This window comes from Schistocerca serialis, chromosome 6 (assembly GCF_023864345.2).
Source record: "Schistocerca serialis cubense isolate TAMUIC-IGC-003099 chromosome 6, iqSchSeri2.2, whole genome shotgun sequence".
Lineage (NCBI taxonomy): Eukaryota > Metazoa > Arthropoda > Insecta > Orthoptera > Acrididae > Schistocerca > Schistocerca serialis.
The window spans coordinates 527,311,880-527,335,494 of NC_064643.1; the positions used below are offsets into that span (position 1 = coordinate 527,311,880).

Sequence of the window (23,615 nt, forward strand, 5' to 3'; positions counted from 1 at the left end):
CTTTTCACTTGAGGGAAGACTTGAACCAAGGACCTCTCATTCCGCAGCTGCTCACGCAAACCACGGGACCATGGCGCTCCTGAACTCACACTATCCTTGATGTTGCTTATCCTGCGCATGCACTACTCAGTTTGTATATTTTGCTTATTTTTTCATAGTTCCACACAACTTCTTCCTGTTTTCTTGATTGATCTGTGTTCAGTTTTTCAAGGCCTATCCACTGTGCCAACTTATAACTAAATCTGAGGGGGGTGCGATGGGGAGGTTCCCTTGTAAGAAGAAAAGGTTGATTCATAGACTAAAACATGGTTTTCAAAGAATTGAGAACGGTTTTTTTAGTATCAATGAATTTACGAGAAAGATAGCATCAAAAGTAAAAAACATGCAAAATTAATAGAATGAGGCAGTAAATAAGTAAACTGTGTGGATGGAGTGAACACTCCTATAATTGTTTGCTAGTAGCAATGTTTTAAGTATATCAATAAAAAATATTTAAAAAATGCAAGGTGATACATGACTTATCTGTTCCACATCTGGGCAACAGCTTAATAAGTGAAACAGTGCGTACCAATCACATTCACAGAGCTTAAATTCAACAGGTAGATACAATGACACCAAAAAAATACATTCTAGCTCTGTTTTAGTGTAATTTCAGAGCAAATGACTATCAGGTCAACAATGATGCAGACATGCACATAAAGTGGACTGATAGTTACTCTTTTTTTGTGTAATAATGAAGTTCCCTGATACATCAAGACCGGTGCGAATTGAAGAAAACACTAGTGAACGAGCATTAACAGACAGTTCACCAGTGGTCACTACCACCACTTGTATCTATGAAAAAGCATATACACTACAGGGAATGGAAGAGAGCACAGGATAACCAGAATAGCCGAATGCCATGTCCTTGTTTTTTGACTCTAGTAATCACCGTCAGGATACGACAATATGTAGTTACACTCATGATGCAAAACTTTGATATTCAGAAAGGATTATTTTTCAGGGCGAGTGCACTGTTTTTGACAAAGTATGCAAAATGGCATATGAAACTGAGGAGGATATTTAAAAGTAGAACACTAATTACTGAAGACCAACATAACTTGGGAAAAAAGGGACTAGCATTTACACTCTGATTATTAGCAACAGGTTATGCTTACATTATTAGTGACTGTTTTGCATTTCAATAGCTGCTATATCTCAGACAATTTCCAATTTCTGAAGTGGCATATAAGAAGCACTTCAAGGACTTTATTAATGTACAGATAAGGAAGATAATGTCAATAAAATCTGCTAGATAATAGTTTGTTACAGGGTAGATAGCATGATCCTGAGTAAACCATTTTTATTTTTCATCAAAAATCTTTTAATGGATACCATGAATGTAAGCAAAGAGAATGAGCAGGTCTTTGGTATATTTTTAACTTTAAACAGCGTAATATATACCTATTTGCACTTGGTTACTTTCAAGGCACCAGGTGTTCTGCCGGACATCAGTATTGTCCATGAATGACATTTTGACAACATGAGTTGCAGCCTTCATCAGGTGCTACCTGAGACTGGCAGGCGAGTGTAACTGGTCCAATATTTATATGTACTGCCTCCTCCCCCCAATGGTCCATTCTAGGTGCTATGTCTGCAGTCCAGTTCCACCAGAAACATTCTGAGATGCTCTGCCTTTGGTGCGGTGAACTTGCATGCAAGCTGATATTCTGTTCTCAGTATACTACACCTACTACTCTGTCTAGAGTTCATTACCCATGACCATGTTCTTAGTTCTTTTTGTTTTGAGTTCTGGTGCTGCAACTGCAGCATTTTTAGAAACTCCAGTGCAGGATACCAGTTTTGCTCAGTTGATATCCAGTGCCATGATCCATGAGTTTTTCACCACCTTTACCTTTATATTTGGGTGGTGTGAGGTAAGATGTTCTAAAAACTCACTGAACCTCTCCCTACCATGAGGCCAGATCAAAATAGTCTCCTCCACAAACCTGAAAATGCATGTGGGTTTGTGTCTAGCCATCTGTAATGCTTCCTCCTCAAATTTCGCCATGAACAGATTTGCAAACAATGAAGAAAGAGGGCTGCCCATGGCCACTCCTTCTGCCTGCCCATATTATTAGTCCCCATACAGAAAATATGTTGAAGACAGTAAATGGCTGAACAGGTCCATCAGAGCATCATCAAATTTCTCTAAAAGCAGTTCAAGCGAGTCTTTCAGTGGTACCTTCATTAATACCGGAAACCAAATCAAAACTGACCATGACATCAGATTCCGTAGCCTGAGATGTTGCAAGAAATGCTCAGAGATGAGTATGAAGTGAATGCACTTCCCCAATTTGGGCACAGCGGTCTCTTCAAGTACTTAGCTGCTGACTATGTTGATACACCGATGTTTACTGACAACTAGGCATAGTGGCACACCCTTCTTTTGTGTACTTTCGGCAGCCCATAAAGTCTAGGTTGAACTAGTGGTGCAGATTGTAGTTCTTTGGTGACCTGGTTAGGCATTCCTGTTGCCTTCTAGAGAGCCCTGGTCTTCTTGTCCACTCTGTCTGTAGAGTCACATTCCAAAATTCTGTATGCACACTCCTCCAGATGTTGACAAACTTTCTCATCATAACTGGTCTGCTGCAGAACGGCTGTAGGGGTCCCTATGTCTGCTGGCAAAATCACAATGCTGCTATCTTCCCACAGCTTCTCGAGTGCTAGCCTCTAGTCACTGAAAATGCCGAATTTTCGAGATTGTGTATCAGTGATCGCCCTGCATGTCTTGCAGAGGATATTTTCTGCCACATTTGGTGGAAGGTGTTGGCTACTTGCCCCACTACACTGATGAAACTTCCTAGGAGTAGGTGTGAAACTGAGGCCCTTGCCGAGTACCTTCAAAATGGTGGCATTAAATTGCTTGTCACTTAGATTAATCACTGCTGTGCTTTCTAACAAATATGGCCAAACTTTACAGAATGGCACACTGAGGCATTCTTCCTGGCGCACTCTGTCAGGGGCGAAGAGGCATTGCCTACCCAGTCCCAATTTTTACCTGCCAGGGAGGCAGTCATGTACAGGTGAAGGTACAAAAGGCTCCATGGCCACCACATCTAACCTGTGGCATATATCTCGAATCCTTTCTATAACAAGTGCCATGCTTGCCCGAGTTTTATCTCATTTGCCATTAGGGAATTTATGTGATGCTCGATTCTGACAAAAACTGGTACTATGTCTCCATCTCAACAGGAAGCTGAGAGAACTAAGCATTCTCCCTTTCCTTTGTTGAAGCTTGCCTAGCCTCTGCATTTCTACATAGATACTCCACAAGCCACTGTGTGGTGTGTGGTGGAGGGTATTCTGTACCACTACTTGTTGTTTCCCTTTCTCTTCCACTCACAAAAAGAACGATGGAAAAACGACTTGTCTATATGCCTCCGTATGAGCCCTAATTTCTTGCATCTCATCTTCATGGTCCTTATGCATAATGTATGTTGACGAGAGTAGAATCTTTTGGCACTCAGCTTCAAATGCTGCTTCTCTAAATTTTCTCAACAGTGCTTCTTGAAAAGAACACTGTCTTCCCTCTACGGATTCCCATTTGAGTTCCTGTAGCTTTTTGATATCCCAGTAATCTTCTCCCCATGAAGTCTTTTGATGTAATTCTTCAGGCTTCCCTGGTAATCTGTTGACAGCTTAAAGCGTAGGGTGTTCTGCAGCATACCACCATCATCCATGCACAATATTTTGACAATGTGACTCACTGTCTTTGGTCCAGTGTGCCTGCCAATAGACTTGCATTACCTTTTGGTCTGATGCACAGCCATGGTCGGTTCTATAGTCTGATTAAAATAACTTGGCAGTTGACACTTCACATGCTGAAGGTGTCTTCCTCCAATCAGAGTGTTCAATGTTATGCTTGAACTGTTCGCTGTTGCCAAATTGCAACAATAAATGGTCAGTTAATTTCCATTTCCATTCGAGTTCACATATTCAGTTATCATCACAGAGATCGCCTACAGTACGTAAATTTCATACAACATGGTATAAAACAGAACATTCTGAAGGCAGAAAACGATCATTGCAACTGGTTCTATACATAAATAAATTTTATGTATTTTGAAGGTATTCTGTAGTGCAGTGGTAATGTCATAGCCTGCAGTGCAACAGGATGCAGGTTTCAATATCACCAGATTATAATATTTCTTTTCTTTTTCAAATATTTACCAAATCAACTTAGATAATTATTATTTTCAAATAAATGATTTCAATCTATTTTTTCCATTTCTAATCTTTTGTTGCATCATTTTCATCACCGTTTTTAGTCTTATTATTTGCTATTATTTTTCTGGATAAGTCGTCTTTCTTTTGGAATCTGCTTGTGTCGCCTATGACCAGTGAATGAGTTGCAACCAGGACTACTCACTGGTCAGCATCATGTCAGCCCAGTTAGCAAAAGCAAGAAGTTACAGTTTGGTTTTAGCACTGAAATTGAGTTTTTTTTCTGTCTTGAGTTTGCTTGTACAGGTTAGCTTTAATTTGCCATGAGCTAAGTGAGTGTGATTAGTAATTATGCTGCAGGGCGCTAACCGCTATTTTCTCAGGTATATTGCACATCAAGAGGTTGTGGTTAGGTTAGGACACGAGTGTAAATTCACGCTACAAAATGCGTTGTTTGCACAGTTCAGTCATTCGCATTTAAAATCGGCTGTTGACAGAGCATCTTGCATTCCTATACCTGATGGCAGTAGCTTCCAACATTGCTCCATGTTACACGAACAGCATTTCAGCACTTGTAAAGTGGCGCAAAGGGTTTGCTTGTCACCTTTAACTGAACGGCAGCTGACGTGGCAACACTGTAGTGCCAAGTGACAAACATCAACAATCAAGTAGTTTTAAATGAGCTATAGAGGTGCTCCATCTGAGCCCGTTCCCACTAAAATCCTCCTGAGATGTCCCATCTTTGGTCCGGGGCACCTTACAGTGAACTGGCATTCTGTTCTTGGTACAGTGCTTCTGTCTGGTGTTTGTTCCCCATGTCCTAATTCTCAGTTTCTCTTTTTGTTGAGTTCTGCTGCTGCAGTTGTCGCCTTCCTTATCAATGCAGTTGTTGCCTTTCTTATCAACTCCAGTACAGGATCCCAGGCTTTACCAAGCTGGTACCGAGTGTCACGATTCACTAGGTTCCAAAGAACCTAGAGAATCGCCTTTATCTCTACTGCCTCTCTTATGTCCCTGTATTTGGGAGTCTGTGCCAGAACCCTTGTTTTTTTCATAGATCATGGTATGATTAAGTTCCAGACTGTTCAACAATGGCTAATCTAGTCCCATGTCTCAGCCAGGTGTGCCTCTGATGTTCTTGGCATCTGATGTCTTCTGTCCTTGTTGTTTGCTACACTGGTACAGTATTTTATAAATCCCTAGTTTTCATAAACCAAGGTAATCTTTCACATTTTCCAGTAGTCCTCTTATTTTGGTAGGTGAACGGAACATGCACGTAATGTTATGTTTCTTGAGAATCCTACTGATCTTCGAAGAAACTGATCCTTCATAGGGCAAATAAGACACAGTCTTTGCTTCATATTGCTCTTCCCTATCAAGTATCAGAGGGACTGGTTAAAAAGCTTTCTGCATGTATTTGATTGTGTATCCATTTTCACAAAAGACTGAACCTTGATGCTCTATTTCCGATATCAAACAATTTCTTTCTTTGAGAGCTTTAATGGTTTTCTACTAATCATATTTCTTTTCCCCTTGGCATTTTTGCGGTGGATCCTTTCGTTCCTGACAGTGCCTATGGTATTTATATTCTTCTGTCGGCTACATTACATTCTCTTCAGATCACCGCATCACTCAGGCAACTTGTGTCAACAAGAGAAGTAGACAAGACAGAAGACAAAAGCTTTCTGTACTGCTAGTGACAAAGTGTAGAGGATGTGAACTTCTTTCATTGGTTCGATAGAAGAATGACAACCAGCGGAACATGAACAAACATCAGTGGATACTAACTGAACATGTCCAAATACAGTTTGCTTGTCCTGCCTACCATTTACAATGGAGAGTATTGTTGTTTGCTGATGCTTCTTCACTTGTGTTTGTTTTGATATAAAGGTGTAAATAAGGCTTTACATGAATAGCAAATCTTGTGCCCTCTTAAAGCTCACAGAACCATGCCACTACTGCCACAAATTCTGCCTTACAGAAACCAATTAGGTCAAAAAAAAGAAAAGAAAGGATTTGCACTAAGACAAACACACATATCCCAAAAACATGCTATCACACACCCTGAAGAATTTTATTGGCAGTGACAACAGCTACAAAAACCAACACTTACGAATTTTAAGTGTTTTAAAGCAGAACTTTTTCAGCTAAGAAAAGTACAAATTCTCCATACCAGCAGTAAAATGTAGGAGATTTCAAGGAATGTCTGCAATTGTAAACAATCTAAGTATTAGAAAATGAGAAGGGGAGCACTGAAAAAAAATTGTGAGTAAATGCACAGTCTTAATAATGTCTCTTGTAAATGAGTTATAACTACAACATGTGGTAACTCTATTAAATATAAAAGAAAACAATTAGTAACAACAATGTTTATGACAGAAGGCCAATGTCCATCTTGTCAGCTCCTAAAACAGCAACAACTTGAGGATGACTTAGAAAATTTTAAAAATACAGTTGTAGCTGGAGATTCAGGGATTTTCCAAAATTCTTTCGTCAAGGTTAATAAAAAGGGAAAGCTGCTGCAGCAAACTTTTTTGAAGTTTGTTTCTTTCTAGATTCAGAGTTTGGAGTTGCTTCCTTCCTCTCCTCATTAAACTTTTCCTTGTTCTTTGTGTGTGTGTGTGTGTGTGTGTGTGTGTGTGTGTGTGTGTGTGTGCGGGTGTGTGTGTGCGCACCCGCATGCACTCACCCGGGTGGTGGTGGTGGTGGTGGTGGTGGTGGTGGTGGTGGTGGGGGGGGGGGGGGGGTAGAAGTATTTTCTAAGCTTTTGATGCAACTATCACAGTTTTGGTATGTTACTCTAGCCTGCAGGTCGAGTAGTTCATTCTTACATTACCACACATTTATCAGATGTCAGTTAAAAACTAACATCAGTAGTTCACCTGAAAGAGAGAGAGAGAGAGAGAGAGAAAGAGAGAGAGAAAGTATACAGTCAGCATGTTGCCATTCATCTTTACCATTGAGAAGATGTACCACAACTGTAGAATTTAAAGTTATGATAGTGAGAGGTCACAATTATGATCCACGGAACATGCAAATAACTAAACAATACAACAAGTTAATATTAATTTAACAAATGAAATGAGGAAATGTACCTGTAGAGGGACTTACATTGCTGTGCGGGCTCACCCAATATGCGATACCTCTAGTCATCGAAGGCCACTCAAGTGGTTCACTGCTGTACATATGGTTCTGAACATTTTCTTGATCTGAGAATAGCATCTTGTATTGAAGTTCGAGAAACTTCTCCCAGAAGGAAAGTGTTGTGGCTCGCAGAGGTATCATCTCTGCATTTACAAGTTCCCTTTCTCTATCTTTCTGATCCTCAGCTGAAAAAATTTTACAGTATCTCCTTGTTTCAAGCATTAGGAAAAGAGAAACAAGAAACACAAAAATAAAAAATACAAAAATAAATACTTTGTGTGTACCGATGTTCTTCGACATTCCATACAGTATCGTCTTGATGAATGGCTCGGTCTGTGACCACTTCGTGTTGGTTGAAGCCCCAGTCTGGTAACTGACGTCCACTAAATTTCAAGGCTTGGCTCGAATTCACATGGATAAGATGCACCTTTAATACAAATTAAAAACAAGCAATCTAAGAACAAGATGACAACAAACTAGGAACCACCTGTGTTGATGACGCAAAGCTGTTTTTCATTAAATATGGGTACTAGCAAAATTTGAAAATAGCAATGCCTACTGACCAGGCTGCCAATACAGAAAAAGCTGAATCTTCAGTTCTAATTCTTTAGTTACTAACTTACTTACTTACTTTCTTCTTCTTCGCAATGAACAGATCCTTTTCTTCCAGCATAATGAACGTTAACTTTCATTGCGTCTTGTATTTTTTTGATTTTTGTAACTACAAAATATTATGTTAAAGAGGGTAATAATAGCTCTACAAAGACAAAAAGAATAGAAGGTTTAATTGAAAGCTATCACCATACCTAACAGCAGGAAAAAGCAGAGAATAGCAAATTATGAATGAGCATGAATGAGCACACTCTACATTCTCTCTCTCTTTCTCTCCCTCCCCCCTCTCTTTCTCTTCCTCTTCCCCTTCTTCTTCTTCTTCTTCTTCTTCTACAGGACAACTAAATAATTCTTGTTCTCAAATCAACATATTCAATCTGTGTGTGTGTGTGTGTGTGTGTGTGTGTGTGTGTGTGTGTGTGTGTGAGAGAGAGAGAGAGAGAGAGAGAGAGAGAGAGAGAGAGGGGGGGGGGGGGGGGGGGGGGAATTGTAAATTAATGAAGCCCTCCATTTTTGGCAAAACATGGTTGAATCCAGGGCACAACAGATACTCTATTGTATTAATTTTGGTCTACGTTTCATCTGTATCTCACTTTACTGTTAAATATATTTATTTGACAATAAACTGTGGCTTAGAAATATTCAAATGATTGGAGAGTGGTACTATCAGGCTTACATGAGCAGGAGGAAAATGAAAACAACCACAATAAATAAATTACAGAGTTGCAGCATTTCACCCAGCACAATGATGTTACAGAAAACATTGATAGCGCATCTACTTGGGAATGAATGACAAGCAATGGTGATGTAAGTAAAGTATTATTTTCATTGAAACAATGTTGATAGTACTGCAAAAAATGATTTGCAGGCTGTTTTGTGTACCTACATTGCAACAGTATGCCTGATAATCTTGTCACTCCCAGTTTCCACATGACTATTATAAGCCATGAACAAAAGAGGCCAGCTGTTAAAACTAACTGTTCTAGTCTGTATCCAACAAAATTCTAATATGGCATCGGCCAAATGTGATGGTAATGAGGGCTCTCTGATCAGGATAGTTTTCACAATAGTTAGGGCTTCACCGTCATAATCAGGTATTTACACCCACTATTGGGTGGTGGTTAAGACAAGAAGTGTATCGTATCCAGATTTGCTCACCTTTCCATAGTTATTGTTCTTATTTTATCAGTGCACTAGACACTCTGTATTTTATTCATGATATGGAGTGAGGGTGACAGGGTTGGCTGTGAACTTTTTTTTCACATCTTTATCTGTGTTGTAATACCCAGATCCACATTGCACAGCACGAGGCAGTACTCAAAATATGGTCAATGTCATTAGAGCCTGATGTATAGAAGTTGCTTAATGTTTCCCTGCAGTGTTAAGTGCATCTTTTGCTTTTGTACGGTATTTGGCCCACCATACATTTCTGTGTAGTGTGCATATATTCTGTTGAAGGTCTTTTCTATGTGGTGAGTAGCAACCTACCCTGTTCATATTATCATTCTATTTCAAATAGAAAATATCTTACTAAGGTAGAAGACACAAAACAGTAGATTGTGCTGAAGGTGCTTTCATGTTTTCATGTGTTTTAGAAGAACAATATATAACTTCAGCACAGATTTGTATTCAGAAACACTGGAAAGTATTGTCAATGAAGTGCTCCTTTATGGTCAGACTCCATTGTGCTAAGAAAAGGAGTTTTATAGTTTAATGTCATAGTGACTTATAGATCATTGAAGATTAAGCAATTACCTTAGGAAAGCAGAAAATCTATATTTTAACGTCTTACTAACACTACAGTAGTTAGACACTGAATGCACGACTAATTTATGGGGATGGGGAAGGAATATGGTCGTGGCTTTTCCAAAAACCTAAATCAGAATCCCTATTGATCCATGATGGATACATGACAGTACCACAGTAGTTATAGACACTGAATGCACGACTATACGTAAGGGGATGGGGAAGGAATATGGTCATGGCTTTTCCGAAAACCTAAATCAGAATCCCTATTGATCCATCATGAATACGTGACAGTGGCCGGTCAGATATTTACCAAAGAAAAATCACCAAACAGCCGTAGGTTTTCGGAAGGTGTTATTTTACTTAGACAAGCAGTTTCGGCATCTCTTAATGCCACCTTCAGGCCTCTATGCACTCCATGTATAGAAAATCAGATACACTGATGCATGGATAACTGGAGCCAGCAATGCCTGCATTCCGTGAATTTTTGTGGAGTGAATACTTCGAAGACTTGGCGACAAGTCTTCGAAGTTTGCACTCCACTTGACAAGTCTTCAAAGTACACACTCCACAAAAATCACGGAATTGATGGCTCTAATTATGCATGAATCAATGTATCTGATTCCTGACACATGGAGTGCACAGGGGTCTGAACATGGCACTAAAGAGATGTCAAAACTGGTAGTCTAAATAAAATAACACCTTCTGAAAACATTCAGCTATTTGGAGAATTTTTTTTGGTAAATTATATCAGAATGGCTCCCTCCTACCAAATAAAGAGTTCAGAGTCTTAAGCAAAGTGGCACTTCACTCAGTTGTTTTGTGGTCTACACAACATGTCAAATCCTACAGAATCATGTCCAGTACAGTAGTGTGATGTTCAGACGAACACCCCTGTGTTCCATCATTTTCTATTAAGGGAAGAAAACTGAAATTTAACAGTCCATCAAACTTCCACTTAAGTAGTGTAAGAATCAAACACAAAACAATACTATTGCTTATAACTTTTACTAGAGAAATCATTAATTAACAGCACAAAGAATTTAATTTATTGTGAACATCATATTCTAAATTAACATCCTTATGTTTAGTTGCTCAGTGAAGTCAACGTGCAAACAAAAGATTAACAATGGAATGTAAACTTACTAGAGACTCAATCGTATGCCAGACATCCCCAACTTGATCTCTGTTGATAATATCTACTCGCCACAAGTTCTGAGCAGGCATAGACACATTGTAATCGATGTAACAGCTCACTTCCTATAGACAGTTTGGAAAACAATTTAATAACGGGGAAAAAATGAGCAGAGAAGATAATCAAAGTCTTTCCTTCTTTTAATAGACCAGACCTGATTTTGTGGTGACATTGGAGCAGCAACATCATGCGAATTTAAAGCGCGACTTGTCATTCCATGGACAAGTTGAATAACATCTCCATGTCGAATGGCATCTACAGGCTGTGACACCACAAGGTCATTCCTTAATGGACGCTTTACAATCCACCAATTGTTGACATCCTTGAATGAATAACATGTAACTTGTTGCTGGTGAGAGCTGCCACGCTTGTCTGGGTAACGTATTGGATACACGTGGGCATGAGAGTGCAGCCAGCAGGTTCTTCCGTGAGAGTGACGAAGTGTAACTTGAGAACCGTGTGCCACTTCCAGTGGCTGTCCTCTGGTTATCGATGCCAGGCCACCCTGTGGGAGAAAGCATATCTTTCTTATTCCAAGACTTTTTTTAATGATATTTTAAACTGAATCCTATATTATAACATCTGAATGGCCACAAATATTTTAACTTATGTCTTAGACTGGGTAATGGCATTTATGCAGGATGGTCTTATAATCTATTGAAATTCTTTCTGAGTTTCTTTTTGCCCACCCGAGTGGTTTGATGTAAGGAAATCATGGCTTTAACATTTTCCCATACATATGTAATAAAAATGGCAAAAAACAACAACATAAAGACACCTAATCTCAGTACTGTCAAACAAAAACAACAAAGGAAAGTGTATAGAAAGTTCTGGAAGAGCATAAATAATTTAAGAGTAAAGGTGGCCACTCACCGAACAGGCAGAAGTGTAGAGCTTTCTCTCTCTCTCTCTCTCTCTCTCTCTCTCTCTCTCTCTCTCTCTCTCTCTCTCTCTCACACACACACACACACACACACACACACACACACACTGTGCTGGCTGAACACACACAGCTGGATCTGCAGTTCAGTGGGGGAAATGGGGTGGGGGTTTCCTGGCGAGGAGTGGGTGGAAGAATAAAGAGGCGGGAAACAAGAGGAAGTATTTGGGACAGGGAGCTGTGGCTCGGAGAGATGCAGCAGATGTGCAGGATAGAAATGCGAGAGGGAGGGGCAGCAGGTATGCATGATAGAAACGCGAGAGGGGGGGGGGGGGGGGGGGGGGGGGCAGCAAGTGCATCGACTAGTCATGTGACACGTGACACACAGGCACCGGAGCAGGTGAGTCTGTGCAGCTCATGATAAAGATGACATGAAAGGGTTTACTGGGGAGGGATAACTGTTGGGTAGAGGGTGTGAGGGCAGTGGGTAAGCAGAGACTGAAGGCAGGAGGATTACATGAAAGAAGGGTGTGTTTCAAGGATAAATGCCTCTTACAAAGTTCAGATATGCTGGTGCTGAGGAAAGGATCCAGCTACAACAGGCTGTGAAGCAGCCTTTCCATTTGAGTATGTTGCACTCAGCAGCACTGTATGTCACTGGGTGGTCAACTCTTTCTTGACCACAATTTGGTAGTGAGCATTCATTCTGGTGGATAGTTGGTGGTCATGTGGAGATAATTGTCCAGAAATTGCTTTCACACGTGGCCCTGCCTCAGGTGGGTTTGGGTTGAGATGAGCCTGTGACATGAATAGATTAAGCTGTGCTGAGTAGGCAAATAAGGGTAGGCAAATAAGGCAGGTCCTGCACTTGGGTCTTCACAGGGATATGACGTCTGTAGCAAGGGATTAAGACCAGGACTGGCATAAGGGTGGACCAAGATGTCATATACATTGGGCGAGTGATGGTATAGCACTTTAAAAAGGGTGGGATGGACTGTGGACTGGATGTCCCTCATTTCCGGGCACGATGATAAGACAGTCAAAGCCCTGGCAAAGGACACGGTTCAGCTGTTTCAATCCAGGGTGATACTGGGTGAGTACAAGGAAGTTTCTTTGCAACTCTTCTTGGGAAGTGGTGGGAGGAATAGGGGTGTGAGAGGATATGGCACAAGAAATCTGTCTGCAGACAAGTTTACTGTAAAATAGGAAGTGTTACCACCAATGGGGCAAAACTTATAAAGCTGGACAAGAGAGTCAGGGAAAAACTGAGAAAGTTGAACAAAAGAGGAAATGAGAATTTGATTGCTTTAGGAATAGATTACGGAGAAGAAGAGACAAAATTTCAAGGCTTGAACATGCAAAGAATTCTAAGGTCAATGAATAATGGGTATAAAAGGTACTACAACTGATAAAGCTGAAACAAAAAGTCTATTATGATGTGGGTACCTCAGAAGAACATTCCAAAATATCTGACCAAAAAAATTTGGAAATGAAATACTAAAGAAAGGTGGAAACATGGGAGACCTCTAAGAAGGTGCAAAAATGATTTTTATGATGTAATGTGTACAAGACTACTTCTGAAACGTGACTGGATGGATAGAGAAAAGTGGAGATCAGGAAGTTAGAAATGACACTGGCCCTAAAAAATTGTCCTGAACATATACAATGCAACTGATCGGCTTGAGGCAGGTCAGAGTGTTGCCACCATTGCAAGCAGGGCTGGAATTGAATAAAATGAGACCTCATGAATGAAGACTACTGCTATTGCCAGAACAACAGCAGTGGGCATGCATTGGATGTCATAGCTCGTGCACAGTGGGCAGAATATATCAGGACACTGTGAAGCTCATGAAAAAGATTGTTCTTCAGAGATTTTACAATCATCATCTTAATGAAACCACGTATGTAACACACCCACCTTAGCTTCATTTTTTTGTGTGAAAACCACACATGGCATCACTATCCTGCACATCACACTCTTTAGACACAGTACTGAATCTCAATACATACATCTGTGTTGGACTATGTTTCTGGGATTGTAGTTATCTTACTGGTCATGAGAGAATATGTTGCCTCATATGCATCACCAAGCAGCTTAACTAACAATTCACTCTTCTTTTTAAACCGTTGCGAGGAAATCTAGAATGATGTCACAGCGGATAAGAGGTGGAACTCATATTCAGAGGAAACTGACTCCAATTCTCCACCTAGCCACCCGAACTCTGCATACGACTTCCTTTAATCACTTATGGGAAATGCCAGGATGGTTCATTTGAAAAGAATATAGCCAATTTGATTCCCTATCATAGTCCAAACCAAAGCTTTGTTGTGTCTTCCATACCTTGTCATAAGAAAAAATAATAATCTTGCTTTTCTTGTGGGAAATTCAAACTGAAGCGACACACAAGCTATTATTACCATATTCTCTGAACCACTCTCATGCTTATTCCATTAAACTATGAGAATGGTAATTAAAAAATGGAAAATCCACGATGGAATGTAACAATGTATAGCGGACATGCTGATTCTCAGATAGGCACAACAAAAATACTGGCAAAAAATGAGCTTTCAGCTAACAAGGCCTTAATATATATATATATACAAAAATAAAAAAAATAAAAAAAAAATAAATAAATAAATAAATAAATAAAAAAGGAGAACACACACACACACACACACACACACACACACACACACACACACTTGAAGGGAAGATGAACTAATCCAATAATACTCTTTAATTGCTTTAATCCAGTTGAGTCCAACTGTGAATCTCACAACACAGTAAGACCATATTTCAAATTCTACACTCACTACATTAATATTTGTTGCTCACTGCTAAGAGACTGTACAAATAACAGAGTGATGTATGACGTAACCTTTTATTCAGAAGGCAGTAACATATGATGGTCTTCTTGAATCCCAGGAGAAATCTTATAGCTTCAGCATCTACAACAATTGTTGCAATGATAGTGTTGCGAGTGCCTATGGATGTTTGGTGAAATACAAGTCCATGCACGACCCCAGAAAATTAGTCCACTGTGAATGGTGATCAACTGGTTTTTGGGACTACTGTATCATACTGTATCATTACCCAAACTGGACATGCAGGTAGATCTAAGCATCATGCGTTAAGTGTGTATGTATCATTTTTAAAAAAAAAAAAAAAAAAAAAAAAAAAAAAAAAAAAAAAAAAAAAAAAAAAAAAGTGACTAAGGGACAGTCTGTACACACCTCCATTCAGCTCCTAAGAAACTGTAACTATGTGATCATCAGGAAATGGGCATTGAAATTTCCTTACATCAACCTACTCCAGCAGAGGAGGAGGGGCGGAGGTGTAAAAGAACTTCAGTTGATTTTGTATCTATCCTGCATAAACAGCTATTACGCAGTCTGAGACATATTTAAAAATCTTCAACTTTGAGACTGACATAAAGATACATTTGGGCAATACAAGATTGTTTTCAGAGAAACTGCTATCACTGCTACAAATCAAAAAATGAAACACAGCAAATTATAAATAATATGAAATGGAAATCTTTACAAATTATTTTTGCTCTTGGTTGGAAAAACAGTATCTATTGCAAACATATGAAGATAAACAAATAGAGAACAGCTTTAAAAAATTCTAGCACTTATCGGTTCTACATAACAGCCTGTGTCATGTTCTTATGAATGACTCTTCTTACAGCTTATATTGCATGAGGCTTTTCATAATAATTAGATAGCTGTAAATTGTAACTAATAAAGTGCTTAACTTTTCCCCACACTTGACAGTTTTACTACCTTTCATTCTCTCTATTGTGGTCTGTAAAGACCAGTCCCCCCCCCCCAAGCATTAATCACACAGAAATTTAGCAGCAGCAGCACAACTGTCAAGAAGATGTGGTCAGTGATAGTGTGTGGAACACAGTGCACTGCAGCACAGCATCACACAGTATGCCAAGTGCTGTGACGAATGTTTCACAGTCAATTGTGGCCATTACTGTTATATGAATGATCAGCAGTATGTTAGTGAGGACAAGCCAGCGTCTACGAAATATTTTTCATTTGATTTTAAGAAAGCTATTAGTAAAAAAGTTAGTCTTTAGCATCTTACAGAAATCCAGTTCATTTTGAGAGGAGATTTAAGACTTTGTGCAGTGGTGCGCAGCGCATCTAATTTTTTTCTGAGAGCATTATGAATAATCTTGTTTTTTTTTTTTTTTTGTGAATAACCTAGTTGTGACACCATCATATTACATTATTGGATCAAGGTACCACAGACTAGGTTTTGGTAAATGTTAGCATGCAAAGAGGTGAGCATTTTTCTGTATGATTAATACTCGAAACTTGTTTAACTATCGAGATATGAGAGTAGCTATAATTTTTTCAATGACACAATTTTTAACAGCTCATTAAAAAAGAAGTACCATGACACAGCACATGTTAATGTTTACAGTATTCTATGTAGGTCTTCTGACCTTAAACTGAAACAAGACTGCTATTGTTCTACAGGATGTAATTGATAAGTAACAATAAGTTTTAATTGTCCCTCTCTGCACCAAAGCATTTTATATGCAACTTATAGACTGCTTTATAGCCCCCACATGCAACATCAACTTGCCAGCTAGTCTTCACAGCATCATTACTGAAATGATCTTTATGTCAGTGCACGTTGCCTATGAAAATGCAGCTCTTTTTTAAACACACACACACACACACACACACACAAGTGCAACGTATTATTTCCTGTGCATCATATTTGCACTCCACAATTCCTGAAGGACAGGGACAATATAATATGCTAGATGTGTGTTCCTGATGACTGCAGTTTTTCAAGACTTTTGTTGGGCCATAGTTCACAATTATAATTAGCTTTACCATCACTACTTTAACTATAATGATACAATGGTAGATTTAATATTTGGTGGCCAAAAATCTGAATATATTTTTGATTATCCTGCGTGCCTGAGACAATGACAATTAAAAACAGTTCGTATAAAAACATTGCCTACTTCCATCAGCATGGATATAGCAAAATGGAGTCAGATGAAAAGCCTCACCTGAAGCAAATGCATATAGCAGCGAGGTGTCATTACTAGGCAGCACAGTCACTCTATGTTAAGTCTAACGAACGCCACACCAGGTAGTTACTTGAAATCTGTGTACCCAAAAACTCCCCATCACTCACTATCTTCTTGCAGCACTAATGTCCACCCAAGTAAACTATTGAAACTATTGACTGACATCATAAGCCTCACAAGCCCCAAGTAGCACTATTCTGTGAGTCTGACACAGCAGTCACATGACACTGCATGACGACATGTTTTCCATCCATAGTTCATACACTGTTTAGTAATTGACCCTGCATTAAAGTCATCAGCAGTAAGTTGTTGGTTCAGGAAGAAACTGGTGATGGAGGGCCTCCCACAGTGTTCAAATATACCCCATCATGGTAGACTGTAGAGTAAGCAACGTGGTAACTCAAGATACCCGCAAATGAGTAATATACTTTTGCAAGTTGACAGGAGTAAATTCAAATAATGCTTCTAATCATTATAATACACCTTGGCAAGAGAAAAGTTAACAGTGATCTGAATCAAGTGCTGAAATAATTTATGCATCATGTCTTCAATGGAAAAGTTCATAACTGCACATAGTCATAAACAGCAGAATTAATTTATGCTGCTGACATCTGCTTAATACTGCATGGAACAGTACCTCAAGTAATACTACAACACAAACAATTTTTATTTGTAAGTTTTGTCACAGTGTACAACTGTTTGCCGTAACGGGAATGTATACAACACATACATGCCACAAGTAATGTGTACTAGGACCTATATTCCAAAAGCTATTTTGTCATTAGGTTGTAGTAAGATTAAAGAAAAATCACCTGACAAATGACACTTTAAAACAGAGTTAAGAATTGCTATGTTCTAACAATGATTACATCAATTGACACTGATAGAGTTTCGAGTTCTGCTTACAAACACCTGAATCACAACGGTCAGATTTTTGATACTGCAAACAAATGCCTAAGTATAAAATAATTTGTTGAAGCTGGTAGCACAAGAAAATATAATTAGTGAAATATGTCAAAGAATATGTAATTAAAAAATAGCTAAAGAGATTAACCTGATATGCCATCACCAAACTCAAGTCTTTCTTTCACACAATTTCAAAGTATGGTTAATCATTTACACTGTGTACTTGAAGCATTTACCAAGATACAATTTCTGGGCTGCATGGATCCACTTTAAACAGCTATGGCTGCACTTTCCAATTTGCTGTTTTCATCTATGCTGGTGCACCAACCTCAGACTGTGGTACAGTTGTTGAGTGTGATCCATTCATTCCCCACCCATACCTCTGTTGCAATTCTTCAATGGTTACCATACGACATCCTACTGATGTGTGTTTAAAATGTAAGCTTGGTTCAAAAAAATCTGGTTTGTAAAACTCCACACTTTTTTAGTAATGTATGTTATTGATTTCAAAGTTACATAATTACATCTTCGGACATCCATACAACAGTCAATAGTTGTGGAATTCAGTCGGCATTTTCACTACTTTACTTCATTGTTCAAACTTCAGATCCTAAGTAGGACAACAGTTGGGTCACAAGAGCAGCAGCAAACAGAGCTGCATTTGTATTACTTTTTCTATGCATAGAAGCTGTATCTGATAGCTCAGAATTAATTACATTAGCACTACAATGCCATTATTATAGTTTTAATAATAGAATTTATAAACAAAACGATGATGAGGCAATGGACATTGCTGATCTGGCTGTTTGATATTTGCATGAACTATCTTGTGTCAAAAAGGTTCTTAGTTAACCACAAAAGCATGAATTATAAAAGACATAATAATACAATTACTAAAAGACTATAAAATATTAATACTCAGAAGTTCTAGGTAAAATAAAATAAGAGAAAGAGTAAATGTAACCACTCTCCTCATAGTTCATGCATTGAGTAGATGACAGGTACATAAAGACTGTAAATGCTTCTTCAGAGGCCCCCCCCCCCCCACCACCCAACTCTCTCTTGCACACGGGCGCACACACACACACACACACACACACACACACAAACAACTTAAGTTGTGAAGCAGCATACTGTGCTCAGCAGGTTGCTCTGCACCTAGATGATCAACTCTGTTCTCAGTCAGTTTTGGGGGTGCCATTTATTCAGTTGGACAGTTGGTAGCGATCATGACCACATAAAAAGTTGTGCAGAAATTATAACAAAGCCAGTATATGACAATGATGCTTTCACAGGTGACAGAGGGATAATATTCCTGTGACAGGAGTGGAATATGATATGCTGGGTAGAAGCTTAGGACAGGTCTTGCGTCTAGGACTTCCACAGGGATCTTACCAATGTGGAAAGTGGTTTAGAGCAGATTTGGTATAGGGGTGAAGCACATATTTCATAGGCACGTTGGGCAGTACAATACTACTTCATGAGGAGTGGGAAGGATTGTGGGCAGAATGTTCCTGATTTACGAGCACTGTGACAGGGAGATAAAATCCTGGTTAAGGATGTGATCAAGTTTCTCCAGTCCATCTTGATACTGGGTAAGGAAGGGGGAACGCAGAGTGCTCCTTTGTATCCGGTTCAATGGAGGTCGTTGGAAAATTAGTGACATGTGTGGATAGAGTATGGGAGATCTATTTGCGCCCTTTGTTTGGAGGGCATAGCTTGTCTGTGAATACCTTAGTAAGACCTTCAGCATATGGGCAAGGCATTGCTTATAAATGTGAATGTGCCACCTGCTGCTGGCCGGACTATCTGGGAAAGACTTTTTAGTGTGGAAAGCATGGCAGCTACCATAAAGAAAGTGCTGTTGATGGTTGGTGGGCTTGATATGAACACAGGACTTCATCTAACCACAGAAGTGGAAGTCAACATCCAAGGAATTTGCTCAATGAGCTAAGGAGGACCAGGTGAAGCAGATAGGACAGGTGCTGAGGTTGTGGAGGAATGAGGATAGATTGTCTTGGCTGTTGGTCCACATCATAGGTGTCTTCAGTTAATGTGAACCAGACATCGGGGGTGGGGGTTAGGACCTTGGGTAACTAGGAGAGACACTACTACAAAGTGTCTGAAAAATCTCCATACCCCTCTTGACATTATAGTTTGGGGAAATCACTAATTGTTTTGTCTGTATATCCGATTTGAAGTTGATGAAAAGCATTGCTGTTCGTATTGTATGAATTTGTTTCTATATCACACTGTTTCAGTTGCAAAGCTACGACTCTGCGAGTCGATACTTCCACTATTTAGGAGCAGTTAGTGGTATGTGTGCGGGTGCATGAACACACAGGGCAAACAATGACAGAGATAATGAGTGTGCTTGGAAAACATTTTGGCAAGGCCCCACCACATAAAGCAACATCAATTGAATGTTTTCATTTCACACAGTATCAAAGACAGGCCACATAGTGGACATAAGGAAAAGCAAGAGGAAAGGTATGCTTCTGTCGCACAATGAAATGACAGTCTCCAATGAAACCCATTTACAAAAAGGGAGCTGGACTTCAAGCACGTTGACCAACAGAGTATGAACACATTAAAAATTTTTGAGAGGAAATGATTTAGATCATTTCTTGTGAATGAATAGAGACAATGACACAGAGCACTGAGTTCCAGGCTGCTGTGTTTTGTTGGCACAATTTTAATAATTATTTAAACAAAAACGTTTTTAATATAGTGCATTTTCAATTGGACTAAAAAGTGTAAAATAATTTATCTTAGCCTTATACAGATCCTAGCCCTAAGCAGATAGTCCTGAATATTTGTGCTTGTGGGAACTAAAAACACAGGATGCATGCAAGAGATAATAGTTAGGAGAACAATACAAAACTGATGCATAAATAGTTTGCCTCCTAACTATTATATATTACATGCACCCATTGTTTTTCTTATAAATTTTGGAAGTATTGTAATAGCTATTAAAAATTCACAAACACAAATTATCAAGGCTATTTCTGTGGGATTAGGAATTGGTTTGGGGCTAGGAAAAATTATTTTGTATTCCTCAGTCCAGTTTAGAAACATGTTATGTTAAAAATTTGTTTTTATTTAAATAATAATTTTCTGATTTTTGGTCCTGTGTGTGTGAAATTTTTCCTTGGACTTAAATCATTCTGACGACACACACACACACACACACACACACACACACACACACACACATATTAGCCTTTCTACCCAGGGCTTCACCCTCGTACTTGTATGTCACATATATTGCACATATCTCCTCCCTCCCCAGTCTCCTTTCATCTCCTCTTCCCCCTTCTGCTCAGCCATGCTCATCTGCTCTCACATCACCTGGAACACATTCAGATACTACCTGCACAACATGTTGGTCCTGCAAGACAACGAAGATGTGAGGTTTTACCAAACTTTTTCACCAGCACCTTCACCCCTACTGAACAGACCGACAAGAAGGCGAGTTAATTTTGAACTTTCATCCAGTTCTGAGCTATGTTCAAACTTTCAAGTCTCTAGCTCATTGGGAAGTTCGTTTCCAATCCACTGCAAAATTTGTACAGAACAGGCAGGCAGACAAAAAAGTGACCTCATAAAAATCTGTTATTTTCTGATGAATGTGTGGTATATCGTAGCTCACAAACAAGTAACACGATTCTCCTGTCTAATGAAATATACCCGTGTGTGCAAGAGATGGAAAGCAACACACCTTGTGTTGTGATGCAATCCGTGATGTCATCACAGTATCCACCTGGAGCATATACATTCTTTATTTCTTGTATGCAAATGAAAATATTTATTTTGACATGTGACAAATGTATTAGGTTGGTGCATAAGTTTAAAATGTTTTTGTTTTGCATGTTGGTATTCCAATTGCTATGGGTTTATTTATCGACTGTCATTTTTATTTGAGGTTCACTGTTGCTATCTGGGTTTACATATCATCATTTTGTCATTTGGAGATAGTAAGCAGAGCTGTGGATGCTAGAAAGTAAGATGTCAAATGGAGCAATCGTAACATTTCCGACACATTCTTCCGTTCAAATTCAATTGAGGTGATAGCAGCAGATGCAGCCAGAAACATCTGCGCCCTGTATGGGGATAAATCTGCGCCCTGTATGGGGATAATGTCATTGGACTGAGCACGGCAAGAAAATGGTTTTCTCATTTAACGAGAATCATTTCGACATTAGTGACTATCTATATTCAGGAAGACCTTCGGGGTTTGATGAAGAGCATTTAAACACAACCACAATGATCCACATCTTTGTACTCAAGTACATGTGATCATTGGCACCACAGTGCGACATTTGCATGTGATGGGGAAACTTCAAAAATCAGATGTATGGGTGCCACACACTCTAAGCCAAAACCACAAAAATTAGTGGGTGGTCCTATGTGCGTCTCTGCTTGCTCGTCATTAAATGGCTTGTGAACGACACCGACCATTCCTATTCTGCATGGTTACCGGTGATGAGAAACGGCGTCTTTATGCAAACAAAAGGAAAAGAAAGAGATGGCTGAGCCCAAACAAAGCAGCAACTCCCTCTACAAAGATCTGTGTACATCCTCAAAAGATAATGTTATGCATGTGGTGGAACAGTAACAGTGTGGTGTACTGCGAATAGCTTCCCTGAGGTGTAACCATCTCTGCTAGCATTTACTGTCAACAACAGAGATGTTTTGCAGATGCTATCCAAGAACAATGACCATGAAAACTGTGTCACGTGATGCTACTCCACGACATCTGCCCGCTTTCTGCATGACTGACAAAAAACACTATAAAGGAGTTGGGTTGGGAAATCGTTCTGAATCCATCTTATTCACCTGATCTTGCGTCCTCAGATTTTTCACCCTTTCTGCTCTCTGCTGAACAGCCTTCAAGGAAATTACTTTCCAGATAAAAATGCACTCCAAACATGGCTCAATGAGTTCTTTGCTTCAGTACTACATGATTTCTCACAGTGTTAGCAGACTGTTGTAAATAGTGAAGAAGAATATATTATTAATGACTAAAGTCTCCGTTATGTGTATCTGTTGTGTTTATTAAACTTATGGAAAAACACTACAGACTTATGCACCAACTCAATAGTTAATGCCTCAACTCAAAGACAAGGGAATCATGGATCATATGTGGGCACAGGAGGGCAGAGATCCAATGCACTTTGAAATTCAGTTACGCGAGTTCCTTCATGAATAATTTTGATACCCCTGGATTGGGCACAGTTCAGGCAACATCTCCAGCCCCATTGAGACAGCCACTTCAAAGCATGGATCTTACCATGTCAGACAACTCATTACGAGAAATAATAAAGAGCTTCAATGTTGAGGAAGCCTTTCAAAGTACAACTACTGATATGCTACACAATATGTTAAGAATGCATGAAGATGCATGGATCTCTGTGTAAGGCACAACAGTGCACATGAAAGATCCACTGTAGTTTTTACATATAGGTACTTCAATATATAATGTAGTGTTTTGACTTGGTGGAAGGAAACATCTTGCACAACATAGATGATCCACAAACAGGTTGGCATATGACAGTAATATGTGAATGCCCATGGCTGAGTCACAGATTTATTTGCAAATACAGTATTCCTCTCCCAGGAGAAGTAGTTACAGATATGGATATAGTTGGTTAGGTGTGTACAGAAAGAGAGACCCTCCACACACACACACACACACACACACACACACACACACACACACCTCTGTGCTGCTACAGCATACCAGCTGAACCCACAATGTGTACTCCAGCTTGTTAAAGCACTTGTCCAAAAGTTAGCAATGTTTACATTCTTTTTTGTGTGCCTGTAAATAATTCAATCCTTTTACTAATTGGTGTGC

The 23,615-nt window shown here is 39.3% G+C and overlaps 1 protein-coding gene across 2 annotated transcripts in view; it reads right to left on the reverse strand.

Moving 5' to 3' along the window:
- Positions 1-23,615, reverse strand: part of LOC126484630 (protein O-mannosyltransferase 1) — a 157,191-nt gene that overhangs the window by 33,406 nt on the left and 100,170 nt on the right. For both annotated transcript variants that reach the window (XM_050108218.1, XM_050108219.1), the window contains exons 7-10: positions 11,058-11,408; positions 10,855-10,968; positions 7,624-7,777; positions 7,318-7,535 (exon numbers count right to left, since the gene is read on the reverse strand). In XM_050108218.1, the coding sequence (XP_049964175.1) occupies positions 7,318-7,535; positions 7,624-7,777; positions 10,855-10,968; positions 11,058-11,408 (837 nt within the window). The remainder of the gene's footprint in view (positions 1-7,317; positions 7,536-7,623; positions 7,778-10,854; positions 10,969-11,057; positions 11,409-23,615) is intronic.